Source organism: Rhinolophus sinicus, chromosome 3 (genome assembly GCF_057876585.1).
Source record: "Rhinolophus sinicus isolate RSI-liver-muscle chromosome 3, RSI-T2T, whole genome shotgun sequence".
NCBI lineage: Eukaryota > Metazoa > Chordata > Mammalia > Chiroptera > Rhinolophidae > Rhinolophus > Rhinolophus sinicus.
Window position 1 is genome coordinate 108900233 of NC_142503.1, and position 26975 is coordinate 108927207.

Here is a 26975-nt window from a genome sequence, read left to right on the forward strand (position 1 = left end):
TTAATAGAACATTTTCTTGGGGCAAAATAAGTGGACAGTCAGCAAGGATATTACCTAATCTACACAATTAAAGAAATCAGGTGGATGATTAAGAGGCTGCATGTAGTCACATAATAAAAATGCATGACTCCTTGCCCACTTTCTAAACCTAAGGTAATTTTGAGACCTTGAATTTTTTGACTGAAAGGAAAACAGAAAGAACCCTGCAACACCAAAGCAATTATAAATAGTAGTGAATCTCCCAATTCTTTTTCCAAAGAACCTATACAAATGAGATATGTTGATCAGTTCAGATGAACAAGACGTGGCAAGTACACTGGCTATCTGGTAAGACACACAATCCAGATGGTTGGAACAAGTCTATGAAGAGTCAGGGACGCACATTCTTAATAACATTTTAGAGATCCAGTGGTCTGGAGCTTGCCAGGACATCCCCTCCAAAGTGAAGCACAAAAGATTGCATCTCGCAGTTCCCATCCTTCAGAAGTAAACACAGCACCTGCTATGTCTCTGTGTTTTGGATCCTGTTCCACACTTGGAAATACCATTCCAATCCATTTATCACATGCTTTGAAAGACTATCAGCTTCAGTTGGGTCTCAGAGTAGGATAAGGTTCTGTAGCACGCCCATGTTGTGATGTAAGTGGCCCTGGTGCTTAAGTCATATAGCCCAGGAGAATCTATGACATTAGATATATCAGTGCTGGAAACAATACTGTGTAGTTTATAGCAATCCCTACAGGAGAATCACAGAGTAAATTTTTAGGATTATAAGTAAGAACATGCATTCTTCAGTCAAAAATTAAACACCTTTCATAAAATAACGCCTTGTGTGTTGCTGGGTAAAGACAGGGTGTCTAAATATGCAACATCTAATGATGATATGGTCTGAACTGCCAATCAGGGGATAGATTTTGTCATTCTATCAACACCCAATCATGATGTAGGGCAGACTCATCAGTCGATCATCTTTAGATGGAAGTGGTACAGCCAGGATGAGCGATGGCCAAAGCCAAAGAGATCGAGTAAGCTGTACACACCGGTGCCCAAACCCCAATGATGTGTATCAGTGTTTCACCAGTGCTTCTTTGTCAGTTCATACTGGCCACAGACAGGGTCACTTATGAGCTGATAGTGGAGAAAATAGCCTAAGCTTCTTTCTCGATGGGTCAGCTCAGAATATGTACACAAGTCAACAGTGGGACTGCTACTTCACAACCTACTCTAAGATGTCCCTGATAGACAAGAATAAGGGAAAATCTCAGTAGGCAGAATTTTGGTGGTATACTTGGTCAAACGCTTTGTGTGGAAAGAACTGATCTATTAAGTATTTTGATGGACCTATGAGAGTGGAATAAACCTGATAATATTTGTATTGTATACTAATGAGCACCACAAAGTATCCATGGCAGAAGAATCACAAAAGAATGAAGTAGATAGAGTAATACACAGTTGATATCAACCAGCTTCTGTCATTGGTCACCCTTAGCACAATGGGCTCATGAAAAAAACAGTCACAATAGAAGGAAGGAAGGATGGAAGCTATACATAAGCTTGAAACATGGGTTGTCATCCATAAACATTGATTTATCCACTGCCTCTACTGAATATTTCACCCAGCAACAACAGAGACCAACACTTGACTCTTGAAAATGCACCATCCTTCAAGAATAACAACTAGTTCCTTGGTAGCAAGTTGTTACATTACACTTTTTTTTTCTTTTTTTTTTTACTTTGAAAGTGACTATGCACAGTTTTCAGTAAACTGTATTCTCGGTGTGGATGTTTCTGCTGACCTCTGCTAGCAGCAGCAAAGGCTTTAGAATGCTTTATTCTTAACACAGGATCATACTTAACCTCTCATGGGACGAAAGCACATTTTACAGCAGTGAAGATGTAGCAATGAAAACATTGCCATGGGATTGTCTGGTCACATCATATTCTACACCACCTCAATATGCCAATGTACAAAAGTGATAGAATGGCCTTTGGAGGGGGCAGTTGAGTCTTAGAGAGATTATATCTGATAAGGAAGGAATGATATCCTCCAAGATGCAATATACATCCAAAATCAATGACCTTTATTACATGGAGCTTTTTTCCCCCTGCGGAATACATATGTTCAGGAATCAAGGAGTGACCCAATTTACTACCATCACATTCAATGACTCACTTGGGGAATCTATATTTCCCTTCCTGAAACTCTGGTCTTTGCCAATTTAGAAGTCCTAGTTCTCATAAAAGGAAAAAAAAAAGTTAAGTGACACAGCAAGAGTCCCATTAATCTTTAAGCCATGGCTGCTACTCAGTTACTTAGGCTTTCTGTGTCAGGAAATAGTGGATAAAAGGAGTCGCCATCCTTGCAGTAGTGACCGGCCCATTGATCAGCTGGAGGTAGGACTGTTTTACACAGTGAGGCAGTAAAGAATATGTTTGCTACCCCGTTGACCCACTGAATCATTTCTTAGTATTCTGCCATCCAATTTTGCTGTTAAACAGATAAGTGCATCAGTCATGGCTTCAGAAGGGCATGATAACCAGGGGCTCAAAACCCTCAGTGACAAAGATCTGATAACCTCGCCAGGTAAGCTACTTATACCACAAGATATACTAACTCAGGACGAGAGCAATCTAGACTGGTAATAATAGAAGGAGGTGATGAATATCATTCCACCATAGCTCCTTTTGAAAGCATCCCCAGGAAAGGTGACTAACCAGAATCCCCCAGTAGCTGTTTCCAGAAAGAGTGAATTTCCATGCCTAGCAATTGGATCTGCGTGGATGCTATAGTACACTAGCCAGATCCCTTCCTCAGGACTGAAGGACTCATGCCTCCAACTGATGAGAGTTTTAGCAGGAGATGGCTAACAGCAAAATCCTTCTCTAAAAATTGCCCTAAGCCAAACAGAGCTGCCCCACTACAGGTCATGTACTCTGGTGGAGAGCAGCACACCTACTAGCACTCAGTTACTTTTAGACTTTCTGTGTCAGGAAAAAATAGGTATTGGTTGATGAGGGAAGGACTTGTACAGAAAGGCTTAGCTCTATTGCCTTAGGGCAAGACAGCTCTGAGGGGATATCACAAATCTGAAACTTCTCTAAAGCCCCTGAGATCTTTGCTGCAGTGGCACTGTAGTTCAGTTCTCCTCCTGAACAATCCTACTTCCTTCTATATCCCACGTATTGATCTAGAAGTTACTTTCCAGTATAGGTATACCTTGTTCTAGTGTGCTTTAGTTTACTGTAATTGTTTTGGGGCACCAGGAACCATGCCCATATAAGATGGGAAACATAATCAGTAAATGTGTGTGTTAATGACTGTTCCATCGACCTGCCATTCCCCTGTCTCTCTCTTTTTCCTCGGGCATCCCTGTTCTCCAAGGCACGGAAATATTGAAATTAGACCAATTAATAACCCTATAATAGCTTCTAAGAGTTCAGGTGAAAGGAAGAGTCACAAGTAACCTGATTGAAGGCAAATATACATATTCAATATACATTCAGTAATATATATGGTATGTATTAAATATACATTTTAAGTGATATATATGTATATTGTTTAAACTTTATATCGTATGTATATATGTACAGAAATATCACTTAAAATGTATTTTATAGCCATGGCATATTTGTCTAAAATAAATCTTGTTTTGGAATTTTTTTAAATCTGAAAAACAAAATTAAAAAAATTAAGAGTTTTATAAAGTAGAAATTTTTTAATATGAGTGAATCCAACAGATAATTCTGCTAATACAATGTTCAGTAAAACACTGCTTGTCACAGGATTAGATTCTCAGAAGGCCAGTAACCCAAAACTCATCTAGTTCAGATAAGAACATGTTTAAACAATTGTTCAGGTTTGATCTATTCCTAATGGAGCCTACTGATACCACCACCTAACATGGAAAGTGCTGAGGATACATTAATAAACGGGTGTTGGAAAGAACAATATTTTTAACTATGTGGCACCCAAGGAGAGTGACTATTGTTACACTATTTACCATCCAAATCTGTTTTGTTCCTAAACTTTCTGAGTTCAGAATTTGGTTTTTACAACATAACAAAGCCCATATTTTCTAAAACTGAGACTATGACTAAAAGAAATTGTTTTGTACAAGACAAAAATTGTCTACAATTTGATCACGCCATAAATTGTTTACCTTTTTTTTCAAGTCACTAAGGCTGAATTCAGCTAATCAGTCTCCTGTAGGATTTGACTTATATGTGAGGGAATAATCAGCAAATAAGCTAATATTTGATATAGTTTTAAAAACTTTAAGCATTTCATGATAATGATTCTAGTATAGCCAAGTACTCCAACTTGTTAAAATTTATAGATGATGTAGTACAGAATTGTACACCTGAAATCTATGTAATTTTACTAACAATTGTCACCCCAATAAATATAAATAAAAAACAACAACAAACAAACAACAACAAAAACCCAGCATATTTGGATATCACTGCACAGCTAATAGAGTGAATTTAAACTGAAAGTTCCTTAAACTTGATGGAAAATCAGCGGTTGTTCTACAGAACATTTATACTACTAAAATGAGAGGCCTTTGCTGTAGCCATGAAAAGATTCTAATATTGGGGAAAAAAATCCTGAGGAAAAAACTAGAAATCTTAATAGGGCTGTCAAACAATTTACATTAGGACAAAAAGGTTTTTGTTTGTTTGTTTGTTTGTTTAAGTGGGGGAAGTTTGGGATTCTGTTCTTTGCTCTGATTCCTTAGGGCAGCTAGTACTTTAGTACTTCTAATGACTTTTAATTATTTTAACATATCAGAAAGAGTCTTTTCTAAAGAACAATTTCTTTTAAATATTCAGGGTAGCATATGCTCACACACCTCACTATTCTTATGTTATATAAATATGATATCTTATTTTCAGTCTTCACATAAAAGTTTGTCATGTACAAATATTTGATGGCCTGAACAAATGGGAAAGTGACATTTTTTACCTATTTAAAATGAAATTTGAGTGCATTGTGAATTGGTAAGGTAAGAAAACAACATAGAATTAATGGTAATCTAAATGAAATCTTCATAATAATACTAATACTGCTACTACTAAAAATAATAACTCACTTTGTTGATTATTTCCTATGTGCAAGACTTTATGGACTATCTCATTTACTCCTCCAATAGCTCTATTAGTATGGTACTATTATTATTCCCTGTTTATTAATAAGGCAATTTAAAACCACAAAGATTAAGTTACCTTTTAGAGTTATAAAGCTAAAGGAATAAAAACTCAGTGACGTTAACATTTAGATATAGCAAAATGTTGGCATCACTCTTAAGTATGTACTAAGTTTATACTAGCACATGGAACCAAGAGCTTATTTTCCCCCCTATTTTAATATTGAGATATAATTGACATATAACATTATATTAGTTTCAGGAGTACAACATTTGTGTGTGTTGTGAAATGATCACAGTCAGTCTAGTTGACATCCATCACAACACTGTTATAATTTTATTTTTCTCGTGATAAGAACTTTTAAGATTTATGCTCTTAGCAACTTTTAAATATATAATACAGTTATTATTTTAAAGCAAATATACTTCTTACGTTATTTTTCTCTTAAGGGAAGAACCTGGGATATGTTATATCAGGTAACATATCCCGTCTATGGCAGACTATGCAGCCCAGGAGCCAAATCTGATTGTGGCACCTGCATTTGTAAATAAAGTTTTGTTGGAACTCAGCAACATTCATTGTTCATTCATTTACCTGTTGTCTCTGTCTTCTTTCCCCTATAACTGTAGTGTTGAGTAGTTGAGACAAAAATTATATATGACTCACAAATCCCCAAGATATTTATGAATTGGTTTTCCCAGAAAATATTTGCCAAACCCTGTGGTATATATCCCTTATTTACAATGCATATAAAATGGCAAAAATTTAAACCGAATATTCACTAATAGGAATATTAATGCCTTTTAATGGTACCTTCTGTTACCACATTTCAAATATGATCTGGGATATAAAATCTGAGATTAAAGAAACGTTTAACCCAATACAGGTCATATTTTTTTACTATAAAGATTATAATAATTTGTAAACATAATTGCTTGATTCTTTTTAATATATCAGTTATAAATAATTGGGAAAAGACGTATTTTAATGGAAATAGTCAATTGAGCTGCTTGAAGTATATTTCTCTGTCACTGTAGCTCATTGTTTTGGCTAGTCTCTTGATTTTGAGGATTGTGAATTCTGATCTCTCTCTTGGAGTTCTGTGTTATGTGGCTGTTGGTAAAGTTTTGTAAATATGCAAGGTCATTCGCACAATCTCAATGTATAGAGATCTTAAGAAATAAATATTACTTTTCTTACTTCCTATCATTGGGAATTTCTCTGCAAATGAATTCAGTAACCGCAACTAAAAAAAATGAGTCTAGTGATAAACAATAAAATCAATTAAGAAAGTGCATCTTCAGTTAGGTTTTATATCTTCAATACTCTAAAAGCCATGTAACTCATTGTCACTTGGTTGTTTTTATTTTTTCTAGATTTGGATGATCCGGTAGTAACTGTTCATCAAAGTATAGGTGAAGCTAAAGAACAATTTTACTATGAGAGAACAGTATTCCTCAGGTGTGTTGCCAATTCCAATCCACCTGTTCGGTACAGCTGGAGACGTGGCCAGGAGGTGTTACTACAAGGATCTGATAAAGGAGTTGAGATTTATGAACCCTTCTTTACCCAGGTAGGAATGAAGGTATAGTATTTCCACCCTGCTAGGATACTTCCCTAATTCAAACAGAAGGCAATATTGTATCTATTTAAACCGAAAGTTTCTCCAAGCCTGGCCTTTTGAAAAACAATGTATACTCAAATGAATGATCAGAAAACTCAAATAATGAAGGAAAATTTATGTTTTACGTAGTAGTTAAATTTCAAATGTTAACTCTTGAAAAATAATTTAAATTTATGTATCCTGACTTATATTTCTTTATTCATAGATTTACCTAGGTTTTACCATAAAGTACATAATTATACATTTGCTGACTGCTTTTTTTGTTTTGTTTTTTGGAAAATATTTCTTAAAAGAACACTGATTTCCCCATTTGCAATGGTAAATAAGTTTTGAAGGAATGAAGAAATCTACTTGAAATTTATTTGGCTTTGGTTTTAGGAAAAAAAATCTAATTGTCTTTGTTCATTTTTGGTTTTTAATTAGTCTAAGAATAGAGTCTTAATTACATAAAAAGTAAAATAGCTAATGAGTCATTAAATATTTATTAAAAAGAATTGAATTAATTTTACATAGAGTGAATTTACTATGAATTATTCTACTGTAGTAAATTGAGAGTAGAGAATTAATAATTCTTGAGGAAGACATTGAAGTTTGTAGGAGAAATATCTGAATGCTGTTTAATTATGTTTTTTTTTTTGTTTTCTTTTCTTTTCTTTTTTTTTTTTTACTAGAAAGGAGAACAAACCTAATTAACAAAGAAAATGTTTTAAATTAAAAAATGTATTTGGAAACATATTCAAAATAATTGTGGCCATGAATAATAATAATAATAAAACATGATATAGCCAACAAGATAAATAGTGATTTAGCTGTATTATATGTTTTAAGACATCATAAGTCCATAATTAGGGAAATATACAACTAAATTTTAAATATTATAAATATTATACTTCAAAATTCTGAAGATTATTACAGATTTGATATCTCAACTTTCTAATAGCATAAGGGTATCCTGAGTTTGTAAATATCCGAGCATCTCATTTTCACCATTAAATATATTTCCTTATATAGTAAACCATTTACTTATATTGTCTAAAGCCTGGTCAGTTTCAGATTAATATAATTGTTATGTTTAGCTACTAACAGTGAAAGAAAGTAATGATTATACCAAAACATCTACACATATCATATATATAATAAATACAGAGAGGGTGCCAAAATATGTATACACATTTTAAGAAAAGAAAAAAACTATTAAAATTGCAATACTCAATATATGCCGATAAAAAAGATGAATACAAGTCACATTTGAATTCTGCAATTACAAGAGGTGCTCAGGGCGGTTATCATCAGTGTAATTTTAGTACAGTTTTTTCCTTTTTAAAAATGTGTATACATTTTTGGCACCCTTTGCACATATCATAAATATACATATGTAAGTATAGATGTATTTCTATGTGTTTGCTCTTCACAGCTATAGAACAGCTGTGACTTCCCGAAATGTAAATCTCTGAAAATCATTGTCTCACCTGTGTTGCTAATAAACCTACCATAACATAGTGTTGAAACCTGTTTTTGATCTGACCCTCTCTTCACTCAGGCCACTGTGGCATCAGCTGTTCTCTGGCAGCATGCAGGGTTATAATTTCTCCATATATTCTGCACTGTGGAAATTTATTCTTCAATTTTTACTAAAATCAAAGAAAACTATGTTTTTCTTGTTAGAAACAGCAAAAAATTTTCTTAAAAGTATTCAGTTGCCTCTAGGGTTCAGAAATTCAGATAAATGATCACTGATTGTGTATTTCATTTTTTCAATTTATTTGAAAAATATGGACATTGTTGAAATTTAGAAAACATATTTTCTGGTCTAACGTGATAATGTTACAGACACTGAGGTAGTTCTAAACACCTGTTCACTAGATTGCTGCCTCTTACCTGGAGATGTGTCTGACCACTTGGAAATGAACACATGGCCTTATCCAAATTTGGGGAAAACATCATACTTTCAAAATAATTAAGAATTTGTTTTAAAGTTATCAAATAAGCACAGTTAAACTTTTCATTCATTCCTTTTCATTTGTTGCTATTTCTATGATAGCAACTCTAGAAAACCATCTTATAAAAGCTCCCAAACTAGTAGCTATTGATACTACCCGGTACCTTTTGAAATAACTTTTATTTTCTCTTCTTTCTTTTGCCTCTCATTCTTTCATGAGAAAACAACTTTTTAATTTGAACATTTCAATACTGATATTTTCTTCTTTATGAATATCCCCCTTTATTGTGCTACTTAACACAGGCTTTCTCTACCTTGTATGTGCCAATAACTGCTGTTGGACTGTGTGAATTTTAAAAAAGGGTTTAAGAAACAAACAAGCTTTTCTTGCAATTCTGTTTTATATATTCACCTGCTGTGGTTGATAACTGTCAATAACATGCAGTTATAGTTCCTGTTTAAAAATGCCTTTCCTGCCTTTGGTTACCTGACTATGTTGCTTATCTCTCCTGGAATGGCTTTGTATTTGTATCTGTCTTAAAAATCATGTAGGGCCAAGAAATATGTCAATATGTTTACATTACATATGCACTTCATTTGTTAATATTAATCATATGTTATACGCCAAACTGATAAACACTCTCAAAGAGCAGCCCATGGAAATTTAGTTCTCTTTGCGACAGAAAATTCTGGCTTTTTCATAGATAAGATATTATAAGTGATTTTTGTTTATACACGCATGTTGATATACGTACTGTACATGGCCTGATAGAGCAAGTCTGCCGTACCACACAACTCCCAATACCTCCTCATGGAGTCTAGCCATAGGTTTCTAATTGGCTGTCATGCTTTATTACAGAAAACTCCAAACATCTGAGTGACCATTTAAAAATGTAAATATTTTCCTGTTTTAATATCTCAAGTGAATTCAGTATATTGTAGCCTACAACACCATGTTTGGCCTTGCTCTCCCTTGCTCTCTTATGTAATATACCAGGTCAGAAAATTAAGTTTGTGAATTCATTCTAGAAGAAGTGCTACATAACTCATTGTTGAATATCACTACAGTCACCTTCGAAGTACTCCCCTTGGGAAGCTATGCACCAATGCAGCACCTAGTTCACCCTTCAAAGCAATTTTGGAACCCTGTCTGCAATGGCCATCAGAGCTGTCGTCGTATTACCCTTGATGTCCTGAATGTCATCAAAATGTCTTCCCTCAATATTTCCTTTATCTTCAGATAAAGAAAGAAGTCATTGGGGCCAGATCAGGTGAGTAGGGAGGGTGTTCCAATACAGTTATTTGTTTACTGGCTACAAACTCTCTCACAGACAGTGCCGTGTGAGCTGATGCATTGTCACAATGCAAGAGCCATGAATTGTTGGCAAACAATTCAGGTCATGTTGTTTTTTCACACAGCCTTTTCAGCACTTCCAAATAGTAAACTTGGTTAATGGTTTGTCTAGCTGGTACAAATTCATAATGAATAATCCCCCTGTTATCAAAAAAGTTAGCAACAGCATTACAACAAGTTCGCAAACTTAATTGTCAGGTATTAAGTATACTTCATTTACTGTTCTTACCACACCATCCCTAGACACGCCAAGGGTCTGCATACTGTTGATCCCTCCATGTGGAATGTAATTTACTGAGATATGGAAGGGTCTTCTTAATATTGAGGACTCATCACCTCAGAACACTCTGAGGTAAGATCCTGCCATGCTGGGTGTCATGCGGGGTCTCAGCTCCTGCTCCCCGTATAAGGACACAGGATACAGTAAGGCCAAAAAGGAACACCCACGGAGCCATAGATAGGGGAGTCACACCACTATATTCTTGCTGGCGGCTGGATTGGAGACACAGGAAGCAGGAGTCACACTATGCGCAATCTGCCGTCCACTTCTCTCTGCCAACCAACCTTACTTGCTAGCTGCAATCTGCCGTGCTAACTGCAGCCCGCTCTTACTAGCTCAGCCACCATCTTCTTGCTAGCCCCCATTTGCTGCTAGCGTAGCCAAAGCAGTTATATTAGTGGCCAATGGCTCACTGGTCACAGCTAATGGCTAACTAGCCACACCTGATGGCCATCTAATCACTGTTGATGGCCATTTACAATCGAGTGAGCACCTTTCCATGTGAGGGCAAGAGCCTGGAAACTGCACTCCTGGTTCTGTCCCCACAAATCCCTTCTCTTCTACACTTACTTCTTCCAGTTTTACTTTTCTCTTGTAGCACTGAAACTATCAAATTATCTTACTTATTTGAATATAAACTCACTAATGGTAGAGACTTTGTCTTTTCAACAGCTACTACGTGACTTATAGAAGGTTCTCGATAAATATGTGGCAGATATTGAGGCACTACTCCCAGGGAGATGTCTTTTTTCTATACTAGCTATGGGGTAGTGAAAATTGACTCCAACTTTCCAGTAACTCCTGAATCACTCTCTGTAACTCCAGCCCTCTTCACTCACTAGAGGAAGGTTTAATGAATTGTGAATAAGAATGATGTTATAATTGAATCATTTTTAATGTATTTAATTTCCAAACTGTTGATGTCTAGTTGATTTTTAATTGATTTCTAGTCTAATTCCACTGTGTCAGAAAGTGTACTCTGAATAATTTCAGTCTTTAAAGATGAATTGAGACTTGCATTATGCTAAGCCTATGGTGTATTTTCATAAATGATCCAGGTGCACCCACAAGAATGTGCATTCCAAAATTGTTGAGTGCCAATTAGGTCAAATTTGTTAATTGTCTTGTTTAGACAGTCTATATATTTTCTGAGTTTTGTATCTGCTGTTCTAAACTATTGGAGTTTAGTTAACATCTATGGCTATAGCTGTGGATTTCTCTATTTCTTCTTTATTTCTTTTGATTTTTGCTTTATATATTATTAGTACATACAGATTTAGAATTATTACATCTTCCTGGTTGATTATCATTAAGAAATGTCCTCCTTTACCTCTAGCAGTGTTTCTTGCTTTAAAGTCTATTTTGTCTGTCATTATTTTAACAACACCAGCTTTCTTTTGCTTAGTGGGTTTCTTTATTTTTTTTGGAGGAGGAAGGAGCAGTAAATCATGTCTTCTTTTATTTTCAAACTTTCTGTGTTTTATTTAAAAACATGTCACTAGGAAGCAGTATATATGTTTTTGTTGTTTTAATCCAGTAGGACAATGTGCATTTAATACAATGACTGATTATATATATATATATATATATATATATATATATATATATATATTCTATATGACCCACCTATTTTATTTTACTTCTCTCTTCTGTTGCCTTTTTTTTTGGGGGGGGGGATTTGTCAAATACTTTTAGTTATTCCCTTTCTTCCTCTATTTAACTAAGAGTTTTAAATTATTTTAGTGTCATTTAATTTGTTATTTAAAAATGATACACTCCATCCTTGATTATTACTTTACACATTTTTAATAATGATATAAACTTAGAATACCTTAACAATATTTACTTTTGTATTTTATTTTTGTCTACTATTTTAGTTCTACATATATTTAAAAATAAGCAAGGCATTAATATTATGTTCTTTGAAACGGTCATTATACCCTTATATTTGCCAACATATCCCCTTTTTTCCATTTTCAGTTAATTTTCATTTACAGTGTTAGGGAATAGTGAGGTTCTTTTTCTTTTCTTTTTTTTTTTTTTTTTTTTTTCTTTTCAGAGGGATGTACATGTATTCTAGCACCATTTATTTAAAAGATCATTCTTTCACCACTACATTTTCTTGACACTTAAATTGAAAATCAATTGACTCTATATATTATGATCTATTTCTGAACTATTTATTCTATCCCATCGATTTATATGTCTGTTTCTATGCCAGTACCACACTGTCTTAATTTCCTGTAGCTTATAATAAGTCCTGAAATCAGGAAGAATAAGTCCTTCAACTGTGTTCATCTTTTCAGTATTGTTTTGGATGTTTCAGCTTCTATTTCCACTTAAATTTTAGGATCATCTTGTTAGTTTCCACAAAAAGTCTAAGATTTTCATTGAGGTTTTATTGAATTTGTAGATCAATTAGAGGAGGATGATCATAAGGTTATTAAACTGAGGATGATTGATATTGGCAATGCAATATGATCAAGCAAAGAAAAACCTGATCCCCTCCGTTTTGATTTTACTTCTTTGTCACATGTGGTATTGCTCTGTGAACAATTTGAAAACTAATGTAAGACTTTCCAATACCAGTTTTATTAAGACTTATGAACCTTTGAGATACTACTTTGAGTCTTCTTGTGTATAGGAGGTGTGACAATTAAGTCCTCCAACTTGTTGCAACTATGTTGCTAAACTTTTTTGATATCAGAGGGATTATTCATTTGAATTTGTACTGATTGGACAAACAGTTAACAAACTTTACTATTTGGAAGTGCTGAAAAGCCTACATTAAAAAGATGAAAACAACCTGAGGTTTTCACCAACAATTCATGGCTCTTGCATCACAACAATGCACCAGCTCACACGGCACTGTCTGTGAGGGAGTTTTTAGCCAGTAAACAAATAACTGTGTTGGAACACCCTCCCTACTCACCGGTTCTGGCCCCCAATGACTCCTTTCTTTACTTGAAGAGAAAGGAAATATTGAGAGGAAGACATTTTGATGACATTCAGGACATCAAGGGTTATATGATGGCAGCTCTGATGGCCATTCAAGAAAGAGTTCCAAAATTGCTTTGAATGGTAGACTAGGTGCTGGCATCAGTGTACAGGTTCCCAAGGGGAGTACTTCAAAGGTGACCGTAGTGATATTCAGCAATGAGATATGTAGCACTTTTTCTAGGATGAGTTCGTGAACTTAATTGTCAGACCTCATATGTGTGTTTATCATAGATGCATAGGAAGCTGGTCATTTACTTAAGGCATTCTGGAATGCTTCATATAAAGAAATTACCTCTCATGGGCAGGACAGCCAGTTAGTTGTATATAGCCACCTGGAGATTCAAGGGTCTCTTTCCAATGGATCATGGGAGGTTTATTTTTGTGTAGGAATCACAAATGCAAATGCCTACAAAGACTACTCTGATAACATAAATATGTGATTCTGTCTACTAGTATGAAGATAAGAACTGGTGAGGCTTGCTGTGCACGCCTGCTTATTAGGAAATGATAAAACACCTGCTGTTGCCAAAGTTCAATATTTGGTCCCCCTGGGCTGTCATTTGTTACTCTGCTTGAGTCCACAGTTTTCTCAAGGGGGGTGCAATGATACTTACAATAACATTTTTAGATTTATATGATTTCAAATATAGAGAGATACAAAGTAAGCATGGTTTCTATAAAGAATGAAAATAATTATAATTAATAGATTGAGAATTCCAGGGTTGACTCTAGCCTCCTGGGCACATTTTATAATATAGATAAATATGATGTAGAGAACATTTTTATCCAGGAATCTACTTGATAGCAAACCAATGTCCTTATTTGTAGTTTCTAACTGCCTTGGATATTTGGAAGGACTGTGTGAAGTATGATTGTCCAACACTAGAAAGCAACATAATGGACTTAGCCTGTGGTTTTTATTTTTACAATTATAAAATCTAATTTCTATGTAGGTTCTAATACATAACGTTGTGTATAGTTGTTTTTTTCCTTTATTGAAAATAAACTCATAAATTTCTAAGGAACTTCATAATTGTGTTATTGAGTTAAAGGCATCAATTATTTGGTCTACTTATCACAATTTTTTTAGATTTAAAATTAGTGTTGTGTTGTATCCTTGAAATATTTCCCAGGATTGACTCTTTTTTTCCCCCTTAGTATAATGGATTTGCTGTTTGTAATCACCTATGAATAGTGTTTACTTTGCCTTTTGCCTAGTGTGCTAGCGTGTGCGTTGTATAATTCTTAGGTGTTATTGATTTTTTGGACTGTTGTTTACCATCCACTGCCATGTGTACTTCATGATGGAAAAACATTACTTGTTAGCATTGTTGGTATTGGAGCACTTTGATCATGTTTTAATTAATTTCCATAGATCCAATGGCCTCCTGTCTTTACACTGTAAATAAGATCCCATTAAAATAACTAAGATCTACTATGTATAAGATATTGGCAACTTTCTTTCAGAGATACAGGTTACTGGGCTCCTTCTCTAACTTTGTTGAAATGTACATGTAAACAGTGACTATGATACAAAGTAAAAATGGTTATCAAAACAGAGGCACACAATACTGCTGCAGAGAGCATTCAAGATGGAAAGCAACAGCACCTGCAAGAATACAGAAAGAAGATCATATCTCTAAAGATTGTCCATATCTCTGGTTGAGCAGAATAATGAGAGTATATGTGGGGACGACTGGACAACAAAGCTGGGAAGGTATACTAGGACTATTTTGTGGATGGATTCAAATGACAGATCATAGTCTGCTTATTTTTTTAATGTTAGAAAATTAAATTTATTTTAAAGATGTTTTGGTGTTCAATAAAAATGTCTTGTTTTTAATAAAATAGATTTCTAAGATAAAGAGATATCCCACACACCCATTCATACTAAGCTAATAACTATATCAATTTGAATTGAATATTTTTTTCACCACCCTGTTGAGTGACAAAATATTCTTTATACCTTTTTATAGATAGTGTTTCTGGAATTAAATTGGTGTGTGTTCCAGAGGCTGATATAAATTCATAAGCATATAATGTAATAAACCCAAGAGGAGTAATTTTGCTTTTCATTCTTCCACTCAATACTGAAGATGTAGGCTAGCGTATATTGTTATTTATAGGTTTGTAATAAATTATCATTAAAGCAACAACAATGAATGTGAATAATGATAATGTGAATATTATCATTATTATTAATTTACTGATATCTGAAAGTACATATTTTTAGAAAGCTCCAATTTCTATTATAAGTAAAGTGAAAATACTACTTGGGGCAATAGTTATTAGTGGAAAATGTGTAAAATACTTTTTTTATTTCTTTTATTTAAAAAAGTAGTTTTAAATGTTAACTATAGGTGTTGAAAATAATTTTCTGAATGTTAAAGAAACATGTGCTTAAATTTTACAAATTACACATATTCTTGCAATTTTTCTAGAACTTTTGTAAAGATGTTCATAACATCATCTTGTGTATTGTAATTATACCATATAATTACAAAACTGAACATATTTACATCAATTACATAATTAGTTATAATTAAGCTAATTAAACTAATTATATAATAATCAACTGAAAATTCTGTTTTACAAATCATGGAAATTCACATGCAAAAAGCCTTCCCACATCACAGAATATTAAATGTATATGATCAACAAAATAAAATTAATGTCATGTGATAAAACAGTTACAAGTGGTAAAGTCTAAATAATTATAAAAATATTCATCCATATGTATACATGCATGTCACTTGGTAATACACACACACACACACACACACACACACACACTGATATTCTCTGTTTGTTATACATTCTGCTACACTTAAAAAAAATATCCTATAGTTTGGGAGCTATTTATTGAGAGGAAGAGAGTCAGCCTGAATACCTTTATCATTTTCTGAATGTGATAAATTATTTGGGTAGGGTTCAAATCCTTCCATAAGTATGCCTATTTCTATTTTACTTCAATAGACTGTGTCTGCATTAGTCCCTCTTACTCTTTGATGTGCTGCATCGTTTAATCTTACATATAAACCTAGATGACTGTCTTGTACACTCACACATCTTAATATTTTGTTTTCTGACTACAAGATGTAAATCATCTTAGATCAACCCCCAAATTCGCCAATTCCACGCTACCTGAACCACTGGAAATATGAGTATCTAGGCTTACAGTAACAGTTATTCTTTCTTTTTGCCTCTCCTTCTCATGTGCTTATATTGCTGCACTGTTCTGCATAAAAATTAACTAGGATATGTTGTGTGCAAACCATTATGTTTATTGGGCCATACTCGTTGGTGTTTATAAAGTATGGGAATCATTGCAAAGGGAAGGGGCATTCTCTTTAAGCCTTAAAATCTCAATATTACTACCCAATTTAGATTATTTACTTTTGGGTAGTGTAAACACCAGCAGTATTTCTGACCACTTGCTTAGAAATTTGTCAGGTACCTGTACCTAGATAATAAATGAAACTATTATAAAGGATCAGTTTCTACTAGGAGTACATTAGTAGAACATTACAGACAAAAATTTGTACACTAGATAGAAAATGAAATGGAAAAACAAACCCAATAAGTGACACAATTATTATATTTATAATTAATTACCTACACATAAGTGACTGTCAAAGTAGCAAAGTAATCTAAAGTGCTAGAAGCAAGCAGAGAAATATAGAATCATAAAAAAAGGATTTGTTGAATTTTAACAAAAGAACATCATTAATGACATTAGTAGGTACAGTTTCAGTGGAGCGTTGAAATAGTATTCAGAAAATATGGATTAAAAATAATTTGTCAGTGGAAACAGATGCAAGAAATACAGGTAGAATATAATTAACTCTGTGTGAATAAAGAGACTTTACCATGAAATATAAATCTAAACGACTGTTAATTTTTTGTATATATTTGAAAATCATGACCATGCTATGATTGCTTTTAGAATACTGATTATATGTATTAACGTCTACTGAGCTCATATCAGGTGCCAAACAGATAGTAAGTTCTAGAGAAATCATATAAAATAAAGCCCTGAGTGGTGAAATGTAGGTAGTTGTAGTACTTTTAATTTAAAAATTATTAATCTAAAAAGTGTGTCTCCTATGCTATGTCCTGTGTTAGCTGCTTGGAGCATAGTGCTGAGAGTGACACAGGCAGGGTCCCTCCCTTTGGGTATGTACAAACAAGTGTGGGGTTGACAGAACATAAATCCATTATGAAAATAAACGGGAAAATGAGACTGCATCATAAAGAGATATAAGCAGATCTCACCAAAGGGGAATCCTCCTACTCCAGAAAGTGAGAAAGATTTCTTGTGGAAGTAAAGACTGTAGGGATCTAAGAATGAGACGAAATTGATTAGGGATAGAGAGATGAAGAGCCACACATGTGCAAAGGGTCTGTGGCAGTAGGAAGCTCGATACATGCAAGGCACAGAAAGAATGAGATGAGACTGGGATGGCAGGGAGAATGCAGATCGGATAGTGTTGACAGTCATGTCAATAGGTATTGTTGTTTATTTTTAAGAACAATAGTAAATTGTTCATGATTTAAGCAGAGAAATTAAGTGATCAGATTTGTATATTTTCCTCCTGGTTATAGATTAGATCATTTTACTGGCTTGCATTCTTAAACTATACCAAGTACAATCAGGAATTTTTCAGTTGCATGTAGGGTTTAGAGGATTACATTTGAAAATAAATAAAAAGAACGGTTGAGATTAAACATGCTTGCAGGTCAATAAAAGGCTCCAACAGAGAGAAAATCTGAATATATGAATAAGAAATAGTAATTGAAAGTCTAAGATTCCTGTCATTAAACAAAGAAGATTTAGAGGACAAGCCTTGAAGTTCCATTTAGAATATGTTCAGTTTTCAGTTCCTGTGAGACATCAAAATGAACACATTGAGGTGAAAATTTGGTATATGCATATGAAACTTAAGGGAGAAATCTGGAATAGAGGTACAGACTTGGTGTTGTGGTGGGGGAATGAGGCTTGTAGTATGAATTCATCAGCAAGGATAAAATCATTTAGGGGAATCTTATAGTGAGATTAACTATGGAACAAATAGAATTTCAGAGATACCAACAGTTAAATTCTGAGAGGAGAAAAAAAGTGAAAAAATCTAAGAGATAATAGTCACAAAGGTAGGAGGAGAAGAATGCACCACCTCATTTGAAAATTAACTGAGCTTCCAATCAAGATGGTGGAGTAGTAAGTGCTGTGCTTGCCTCTTCCCACAGACACCTCAAAATTACAACTGAACTTCAGAATACCCATCATTGAGAATTGCCTGAAGTCTACTGTATTTCCCCGAAAATAAGACCTGGCCAGACAATCAGCTCTAATGCATCTTTTGGAGCAAATATTAATATAAAACCTGGTATTATATATTATATTATATTATATTATATTATATTATATTATATTATATTATATTATATTATATTATATTCTCAGTCTTATATTATAGTAAAATACGACTGGGTCTTATACTAATTTTTGCTCCAAAAGACAAATTAGAGCTGATTGTCTGGCTAGGTCTTATTTTCAGGGAAACAGGGCAGCTGAACCAAAGCCCTACAATTAAGGACATACAGAAGATGCCACCTCAAGACAGGTAGTAGGGACATAGACATGGAACAGGCTGGTCCTATGCCCAAATGTGACCATTAAAAATCGAGAGGGATATATGGGCTGTGTACATGCCCCCTGGAGGAGCAAGGGGTCCCAGCCCCACACCAGTCTTCCCAGCCCAGGTTCCAAGAGAAGTCCCCATAACTTCCGTCTTGTGGAAACAAGTGGAGATTGTGACTGAGTGAGAGGAAGTTGCCTAAAGTTAATTACCTACAAGGGGGCTCCTGTAAGATTGTCAGCTGATTTATCAACAGAAACTTTGCAAGTCAGAGGGATTGGCTTGAAGTATTCAAAGTGATGAAAAGCAAGGACCTTCAACCAAGATTACTATACCCAGAAAAAACTGTCATTTAAAATTGAAGGACAGATAGGGATCTTCCCAGATAAGAAAAAGCTAATGGAATTCATCACCACAAAACCAGTATTACAAGAAATGTTAGGGGGACTTCTTTAAGAACAAGAAGAAAAAAAAAGATAAAAAGTATGAATAAAAAAAATGGCAATAACTGCATATCAATACTTATTTCAGTGTAAATTGATTAAATGCTGCAATCAAAAGACATATGATTGCTGAATAGATAACAAGAAAATACCCTCACATATGCTGACTACAAGAGATTCACTTAATATTGAAAGACACACACAGACTGAAAATAAAGGGATTGAAAAAAATTTCATGAAAATGGAAATGAAAAAGAAAAAGAAAAAGCTGGGGTAGCAATATTTGTACCAGGTCAAATAGACTTCAAAACAAAAGCTATAATAAGAGACAGAGAAGGACCCAGTAATCTCAATTCTGGATATTTATTTGAAGAAACCCAAATACTACTCAACGGGACATGTGCATCCATATGTCCATTGCTGCATTATTTACAATAGCGAAGATAAGGAGGCAACCTGGGTGTCCATCAATGGATGAATGGGTAAAGCAAAGATGGTACATATGTACGAGGTCTGACAATTAAGGTGATGAACATGATTGCAACAATGTTGATAACCTTTTTTGATATCAAAGGGATTATTCATTTTGTATTTGTACCAACTGGACAAATAGTTAATCAAGTTTACTATTTGGAAGTGCTGAAAAGGCTGCATGAAAAAGTTAGACAACCTGAACTTTTCGCCAACCATTCATAGCTCTTGCATCATGACAATGCACCAGCTCACACGGCACTGTCTGTGAGGGAGTTTTTAGCCAGTAAACAGATAACTGTATTGGAACACCCTCCCTACTCACCTGATCTGGCCCCCAATGACTTCTTTCTTTACCCCAAGGTAAAGGCAATATTGAAAGGAAGACTTTTTGATGACATTCAGGACTTTAAGGGTAGTACAATGACAGCTCTGATGGCCATTCCAGAAAATGAGTTCCAAAATCGCTTTGAAGGGTGGACTAGGTGCTGGCATCAGTGAATAGCTTCCCAATGGGAGTACTTCGAAGGTGACTGTAGTGATATTAAGCAATGAGGTATGTAGCACTTTTTCTAGGATGAGTTAACAAACTTAATTGTCACATCTCGTGTAGTAGACTATTTCTCAGCCATTAAAAAAATGAAATCTTGCCATGTGCAACAACATGGATGGACCTAGAGGGTATTATACTGAGTAGAGTAAGTCAGATAAAGACAAATGCCATATGACTTCACTTACATATGGAATCTAAAGAACAAAATAAACAAACACATGAAGCAGAAACAGATTCATTGATACTGAGAAAATTTTTATTGTTGCCAAATGGGAGGAGGAATGGGGGGATGGGTAAAAGGGGAAGAGATTAAGAAGTACAAATTGGTAGTTCCAAAATAATAACAGGTATGTAAAGTAGAGCATTAGGAATATATCAGTATTGTAATAACTATGTATGGTGTCAGATGTGTACTAGATTTTTGGGGGTGATCACTTCATAAGTTATATAGATGCCTAATCACTATATTGTATGCCTGAAACTAATACAATATTATGTCAGCTAAATGAGAAAATAAAAAAATAAAATTATCTGTGTCTATGGATTCTGGTATAACATTTTCTTTCAACTATGCTTTCTAACTAAGCACACTTTTGTAGGCATTATATATAGTTAATATAAATAATAACTGTAATACACTGAAAGCTTGTTTTAAATATGTTCTAGAATAACACATACTGACTGTATGTTTGTGTGGGGTATATTTGTATTTTTTTTTGTACACAAAGAATGCAATGTATTTCCTAAACAAAAATTTTAAATGGAGATTGTTGTTTATCCCATGGAGGAAAATGCTGAAGGCGTGATTGATTTAAGACTTGATTTTTGACATTGAATGAAAATTATGGCCCCAATGTCCATGCACATTGAAGGAGATATTCATGTGACACATTTGGAAAACTCTGTGTGCCTACCTATGTGTGGAAAGCTTTTATTTTTTTGCAAATGAACAGGCACAATCTTTATGTATCGTCACTAATTATTTTGATAATTTTGAAGAATACATGGAAGTTGCTACTTTTAGGATCTGTGTGATGTTGCTTAAGTACAATAATAATAACAAATGCTTCCAGACGTTATCTGGAAAAAAATAACATTTTGAAAATTGCTATAAAATATGATGCCATTGGGATACCATCTTCATAATTAAGTTATTTATGAGAGGAACTATTTGAAAAGATGCATAGAATTCTTCAAGAAATCCCATGGGACCTAATTTGAATTGAGCAGGAGGGTTTTATTCCTTCTTTTTATTGTTCTTGTTTGTTCTTTTCATCCTTTGAATAATTTCATGTTGTTACATGGCCTTTCTTGGCTAATTAAGAGATTGTAGTATGTTTTTGGCCATTTGACATATTTGAATGTATCTACAATTTTGCAGATTTCCCTGAGGCCTTGAACCCCTGAATACAAAATAACAAAAGAAAGTAATAATATTGATACAGTCATGAACACTTCTTTAATACAGTTTTAGATCTGTACAGTTATAGGTCCTTGCTCGATATTCACAAAATATTTATGTATATAAATATAGTTATCATCAGATTAACTTCATTAACTCATTCTACCAATAGTGTTTTATTTATTGGCTGTTTTTCAGAATTCTTTCATAACATTTAATATTGAAGTCTGCATAGATTGCAGTGTTTGCTGAATAAAATCCATTATTAAGTACACTGTTCTGATCTTTGCATAATAATTTGCATAATTACCACCAGAAATAGATTTTTCCCCCCTAGGAAGATAGTTTGCAAAGAAAACATTATGAATTTTCATTGTAGTCTTTCAGTTTTTATCTCCAGGCACATTCCATATTATTTTTAAATGCACTGTTTTCCTTTTTTTAACTTACGGCATTTTCCTTAAAAATAAGACAATCTATCATATTCTGATAATAATATGATTTAGTACAGCATATGATATGATTCATTCTTTCGTTCATTTTTGTTACTCTTGAATTTTGCTAATTATTTTTCTTTTTTTTTTACGTTTTCAGGGTGAAACAAAGATCTTAAAACTAAAGAATCTTCGACCTCAGGACTATGCTAATTATAGCTGTATTGCTTCTGTGAGGAACGTATGTAATATTCCTGATAAAATGGTGTCATTTAGACTTTCCAATAAAACAGGTAAGGAACTATCTCTGAATGTTTTATGTCTATTATCCACAACTAATATTTAATGGTTCTTTAACTTTCTTATAGGCCAAATGATTTCTATAGTATATGTAGGAACAAGGCATTCCTCAACCCTGCCACCCCCCACACAAAAAAAATTCTTTGCTATCTGAAAAGCTTTTGGCAAGTGGACACTGTAAAATTTATTTGCAACATGCTCCCATATGTTTGTTTATGTGGCATACAAAATTATATTCCCTTATTATTGAATTCATAACTGTCACAAGCAAGCCTATATCCTGTTCTCAAAAATTTCTGAGAAATATTAGATTCTTCATATAAAAAATTTATAATCTAAATTTATAAAAGTGTTTTGTGATCCCAAAACTAAGTGAAAGCACCTTTTTTATTTTTATTTTTTCTGTTTCAAGTCAAGAAATCTAATTGGTGATTGTAAGTAGGTGTTTTTAGGAAAGTATTTTTGTAGACAATGTCAAAATATTAGCAAGACTAAAACTTGAGTTAGCCTGTGTTTACAAATACAAATCTCAGAATAACTGCAAACAAGAAAAATTGCTACGTGAAAGAGCAAAGAAAGCACGTGAATGAACTATCTTTTGTGTGACTGTATAAACAATCACATTAATGAATTAGAATTTCAGCTGGTTTAGAGAAACTTTAAGTGCAATTAAAAACTTTTTTGACTTTTCAATAATTATATTAGTAAAGAGTTTTAAAATTACTTTCCCCATTAACAAAAACCTTTAAAAAGCCTTGGTATACTTGGCTTTAGGTCCTGTTCTGCCACTTATCAGCTCTTGGATTTTTGTCTAGCAAGTCACTTCACTCTTATGTGCTTCAGTTTCCTCAGAAACTCCTAAGTGGTAGGGAAGAATTAATAACTTGCTACATAGGAAGCATGTGAAACACACGTTATTAGTTCTTCTAACACAGAGCTAGTCAGCAACTCTATTCAGTTTATTTGGTGAAAAGATTAAACCTAGGACTTATTGAAAAATGAAAAAAAATATATGTACTCATACATTGATTTATCAACGTATGTTCCCATGAGTTGTTAAAACTTTGAAAGACTCATTCTTTTATTTATCCCTTTATTTATTCATCAGAAATTTGTTGGATTTCTATTAGGGGTCAGCAATAATAGGTATTGAGTAAGATGTAAATTGCCTTCAACTAGAGAAATGCTCTACGAAGCACCAGATAAAAGTCACTAAAGCAAAAGAAGAATGTGGGAGAGAAAATTAACCTTTATCATAAAGGATGGGAAAGACTTGAAAAAAACTTATGTTTAGGAAAAAATAGAAATATAAAATTTTAATGGACCTAAGACTTATAAAGATTAATAATATCATTTAACTTGAAAATTAATAAATAGGATATTGAGAAATAAAAATCAGAGATTAACAAAAAGAACTGAGTGTGATTTTGTTGTTCTTCTTGGCATGAAATATGTTGTGAATTATGATAACTAATTTTGTTTTTCTTATTTTCTTCAATGTCTTTTTAAAATACTCATGATCCAGAGAGAAAAATTAAAGATAAAATGGAAGCGGGTCTTAGGGGTTGAGTAAAGACATTGCAGTAGAATGAGGAAAAACAAAATAGTAGATGTATTAATACTTATGTGACAACTTTGCACCTGAGCAGTGCTTTGTTAATTTAAAAATATTTCATGTGTATTATCCTAGTTTATCTTTATAATGACTGGCATGTAAGCAGGTGGATTTTTGTGTTTTTTTTAATCGCATCTTTTCCTATCATCTGGCATGACTAACTGGCCCTTAGTAATTACATTATCCTTATTGGGTTGTTTTGAGAATGACCGCAATCATCATAAACAAAAATTCTTTAAAGTAAAAGAGTTACAATAAAATTATATTTAATATTTTTTATGCTGCACAAATGTGTGGTTTTATTAGTTCCCAATGTCCCATAGCTAATAAGGGTGGGGGCAAGATGGATTTCAATGTTTGAAGAGTTATCTTAATAGGAGATGGACTAGCCATTCGCTATTTTTGTGGAGCTTGAGAAAATGAACTTAAATCTCAGCCAGAGTGTTTTATTAGGAATAAATAAGGCCTTCTTATCTTAAAGCTGAATGGAGAATATTACCACGAGGGGTAACTACAATTCTTGAGGTCTTTTAAAGTAGATGAGTGACTTTATTTTTGAGATGATTTTTAACAACCACAAACCCAAAAAACTTAGATTTGGCGACGTATCCTATGCAGAGCACAGGGGCACTTTCAGCTTTCTGCTCCATTCTTTATTTTTCAGGCTCAAGTATTGGATACCTAGGCTGAGCAAACAAAATAACCTATTATTCTCTTTTACAAATGATCTCACAAAATTTCTCTTCATGCTCATTCCAAACTGAGCATCAGAATTATGGTAAATAATTGGGTTTCAAAATATTGCTAATACTTTGTTTGCCTCTTCAATAACTCTAATCAGGCATGTCATGTGCCTAGTGCTTTACATATTCAAACCAGGTCTGCTTCAGCGCTTTTCCCATCTGGTTTGCTCAGGAAATTGGAATAGTTTGTGCATTTCAAATAGGTGAAATCATTGAGGTAGCTCTCAAAGTACACCAGGAATAAATTAAGCTTTCAGCATCTTCATGTAAAAAGGGCCATAAACTGACAAATAAGTGCATACAGGCAAGTTCATTGTTTTTTTAACATTGAAAGAAGATCATGAGTCACCATTGCCATGATCAATGTGAGCGTCGGGTGCCCTTTACAGTTTTTACTCTTGTGAATCTGTAATGACATCACGTTCCCATGTTTTTAACTCTTGGTGTGCAAAATGTCAAGGAAAATGTATAACTTATTGAGGGGACAAATATCCTATTATAAATATTGGAGTATGTTTGATTAATCTTCTCTGTTAATATGTTTATGAATGTGAACTTTGGAAATAATTTTTGTAATGGAAATCAAATAATTGAATAATAAATGTATTTTTGGACAAAATTTCATTTTAACATCTCTATCATCAAATAAACTTTTTAATTGCAATCATTCTGTTACCTGATTTGTACAATACCAAATGACACGGCATATGAAGATGGAAACAATGTCTGCTGTGGATAAGGATTTCTAAAAGTTTTACAACAAAACAGTTACAGAATGGTGTACGATATTCTTGGCCCTTTCCATACTTGCTGAATTAGACTTTCTGGAGAATGACTTAGCAAGGTGTGTAGTTTAAACAAGCATAACTAATGGTTTTGGAGAACAAATGTTGCCTTTGTTATCAGCTGCTTTCTGTGAACCCATGCCATTGTATGAATGGAACTTCTGTTAATAAAAATCAATTTCCTACAACTGCTTGGAAGAGCAACATCTGGGTGTCATTTTAAAAGTCAGTATCATTAACAGATTTACCAATAATGTGTTTTCTTAACTTTCCTACTATGAATTGGTATTATAATAGAACTTATAATTTTATATCTGCCATGGAGTGTCCGATCATTTGTTGGCTTCTGTTGATTACTTGACCTGCTATGAAAAATCTCCTGTTACAGAAATGTCATTATTTATCGTAACTAATGTAGCTATCTTAAACCTTATTATGACAATTCATGGAATTTTATAAAACATCAAGTATTATGATTATTTATTTCTTGTCACGCATACTTCTTGACTAATTGATATAATGTATCAGGGTCCAAAAGTTGTTTTGGTTGTTTTCCTACTCCCATTCAGAAGAAAACAATATTAGTAAATTGGTAAATTGTATTGGTAAATTCTTAAATTAGCAATGTTCATAATTTATTGAAATAAACCTGTTAAAACTTGTAAATTTATAATATTAGTAAATATAGGCATATTTTAAAATTATAATTATGTTAACATTGAATATAAACTTTTAAATTTCTCAAAGGATGTGTATTTCTAACTGAGGGGACATAGGAATTATGATAAAACAATTTTATTTTAACATATTTAAGGCACTTATATGTCAATATGATTTCAAAGGCAAATAAGAATTAAATTACTTGTATTAGGATAAAACACATATTTTATATTTGCTTGAGGATTATGATGAATTCTACAAAGAAATGGTGCAGGTCGGGCTAATTTTACTTAATTATACAGTTCCTTTTTCAGTCTGCTCAAACTTAGCATTTATAAAAATTATCAAATTAATGTGTCTTCCTTAAGCGTGCATTACATCTAGGAATCAAGCTTGTGAAAGTATTGATGGCTATGGAAACAGGGTAAACCTATATGCGCCTTCTCTTCCCTTTCTCCTTTCTTTCTTTCTCTCTTTCTTCTTTCTCTTCTTTTTTTCCCCTCCAATCTGTCTCAGTACATTGCCATGGGTAAAAATAGAGGTTAAGGAAACATCTCTGTTCCTTATGCTTGGTAACTATTATCT

General features: G+C 33.5%; 1 protein-coding gene across 4 annotated transcripts in view; it reads left to right on the forward strand.

The window, feature by feature from the left end:
- Positions 1 to 26975, forward strand: part of MDGA2 (MAM domain containing glycosylphosphatidylinositol anchor 2) — a 797923-nt gene that overhangs the window by 509733 nt on the left and 261215 nt on the right. For all 4 annotated transcript variants that reach the window (XM_074328195.2, XM_088796863.1, XM_074328196.2 and 1 more), the window contains exons 4-5: positions 6525 to 6721; positions 22448 to 22580. In XM_074328195.2, the coding sequence (XP_074184296.2) occupies positions 6525 to 6721; positions 22448 to 22580 (330 nt within the window). The remainder of the gene's footprint in view (positions 1 to 6524; positions 6722 to 22447; positions 22581 to 26975) is intronic.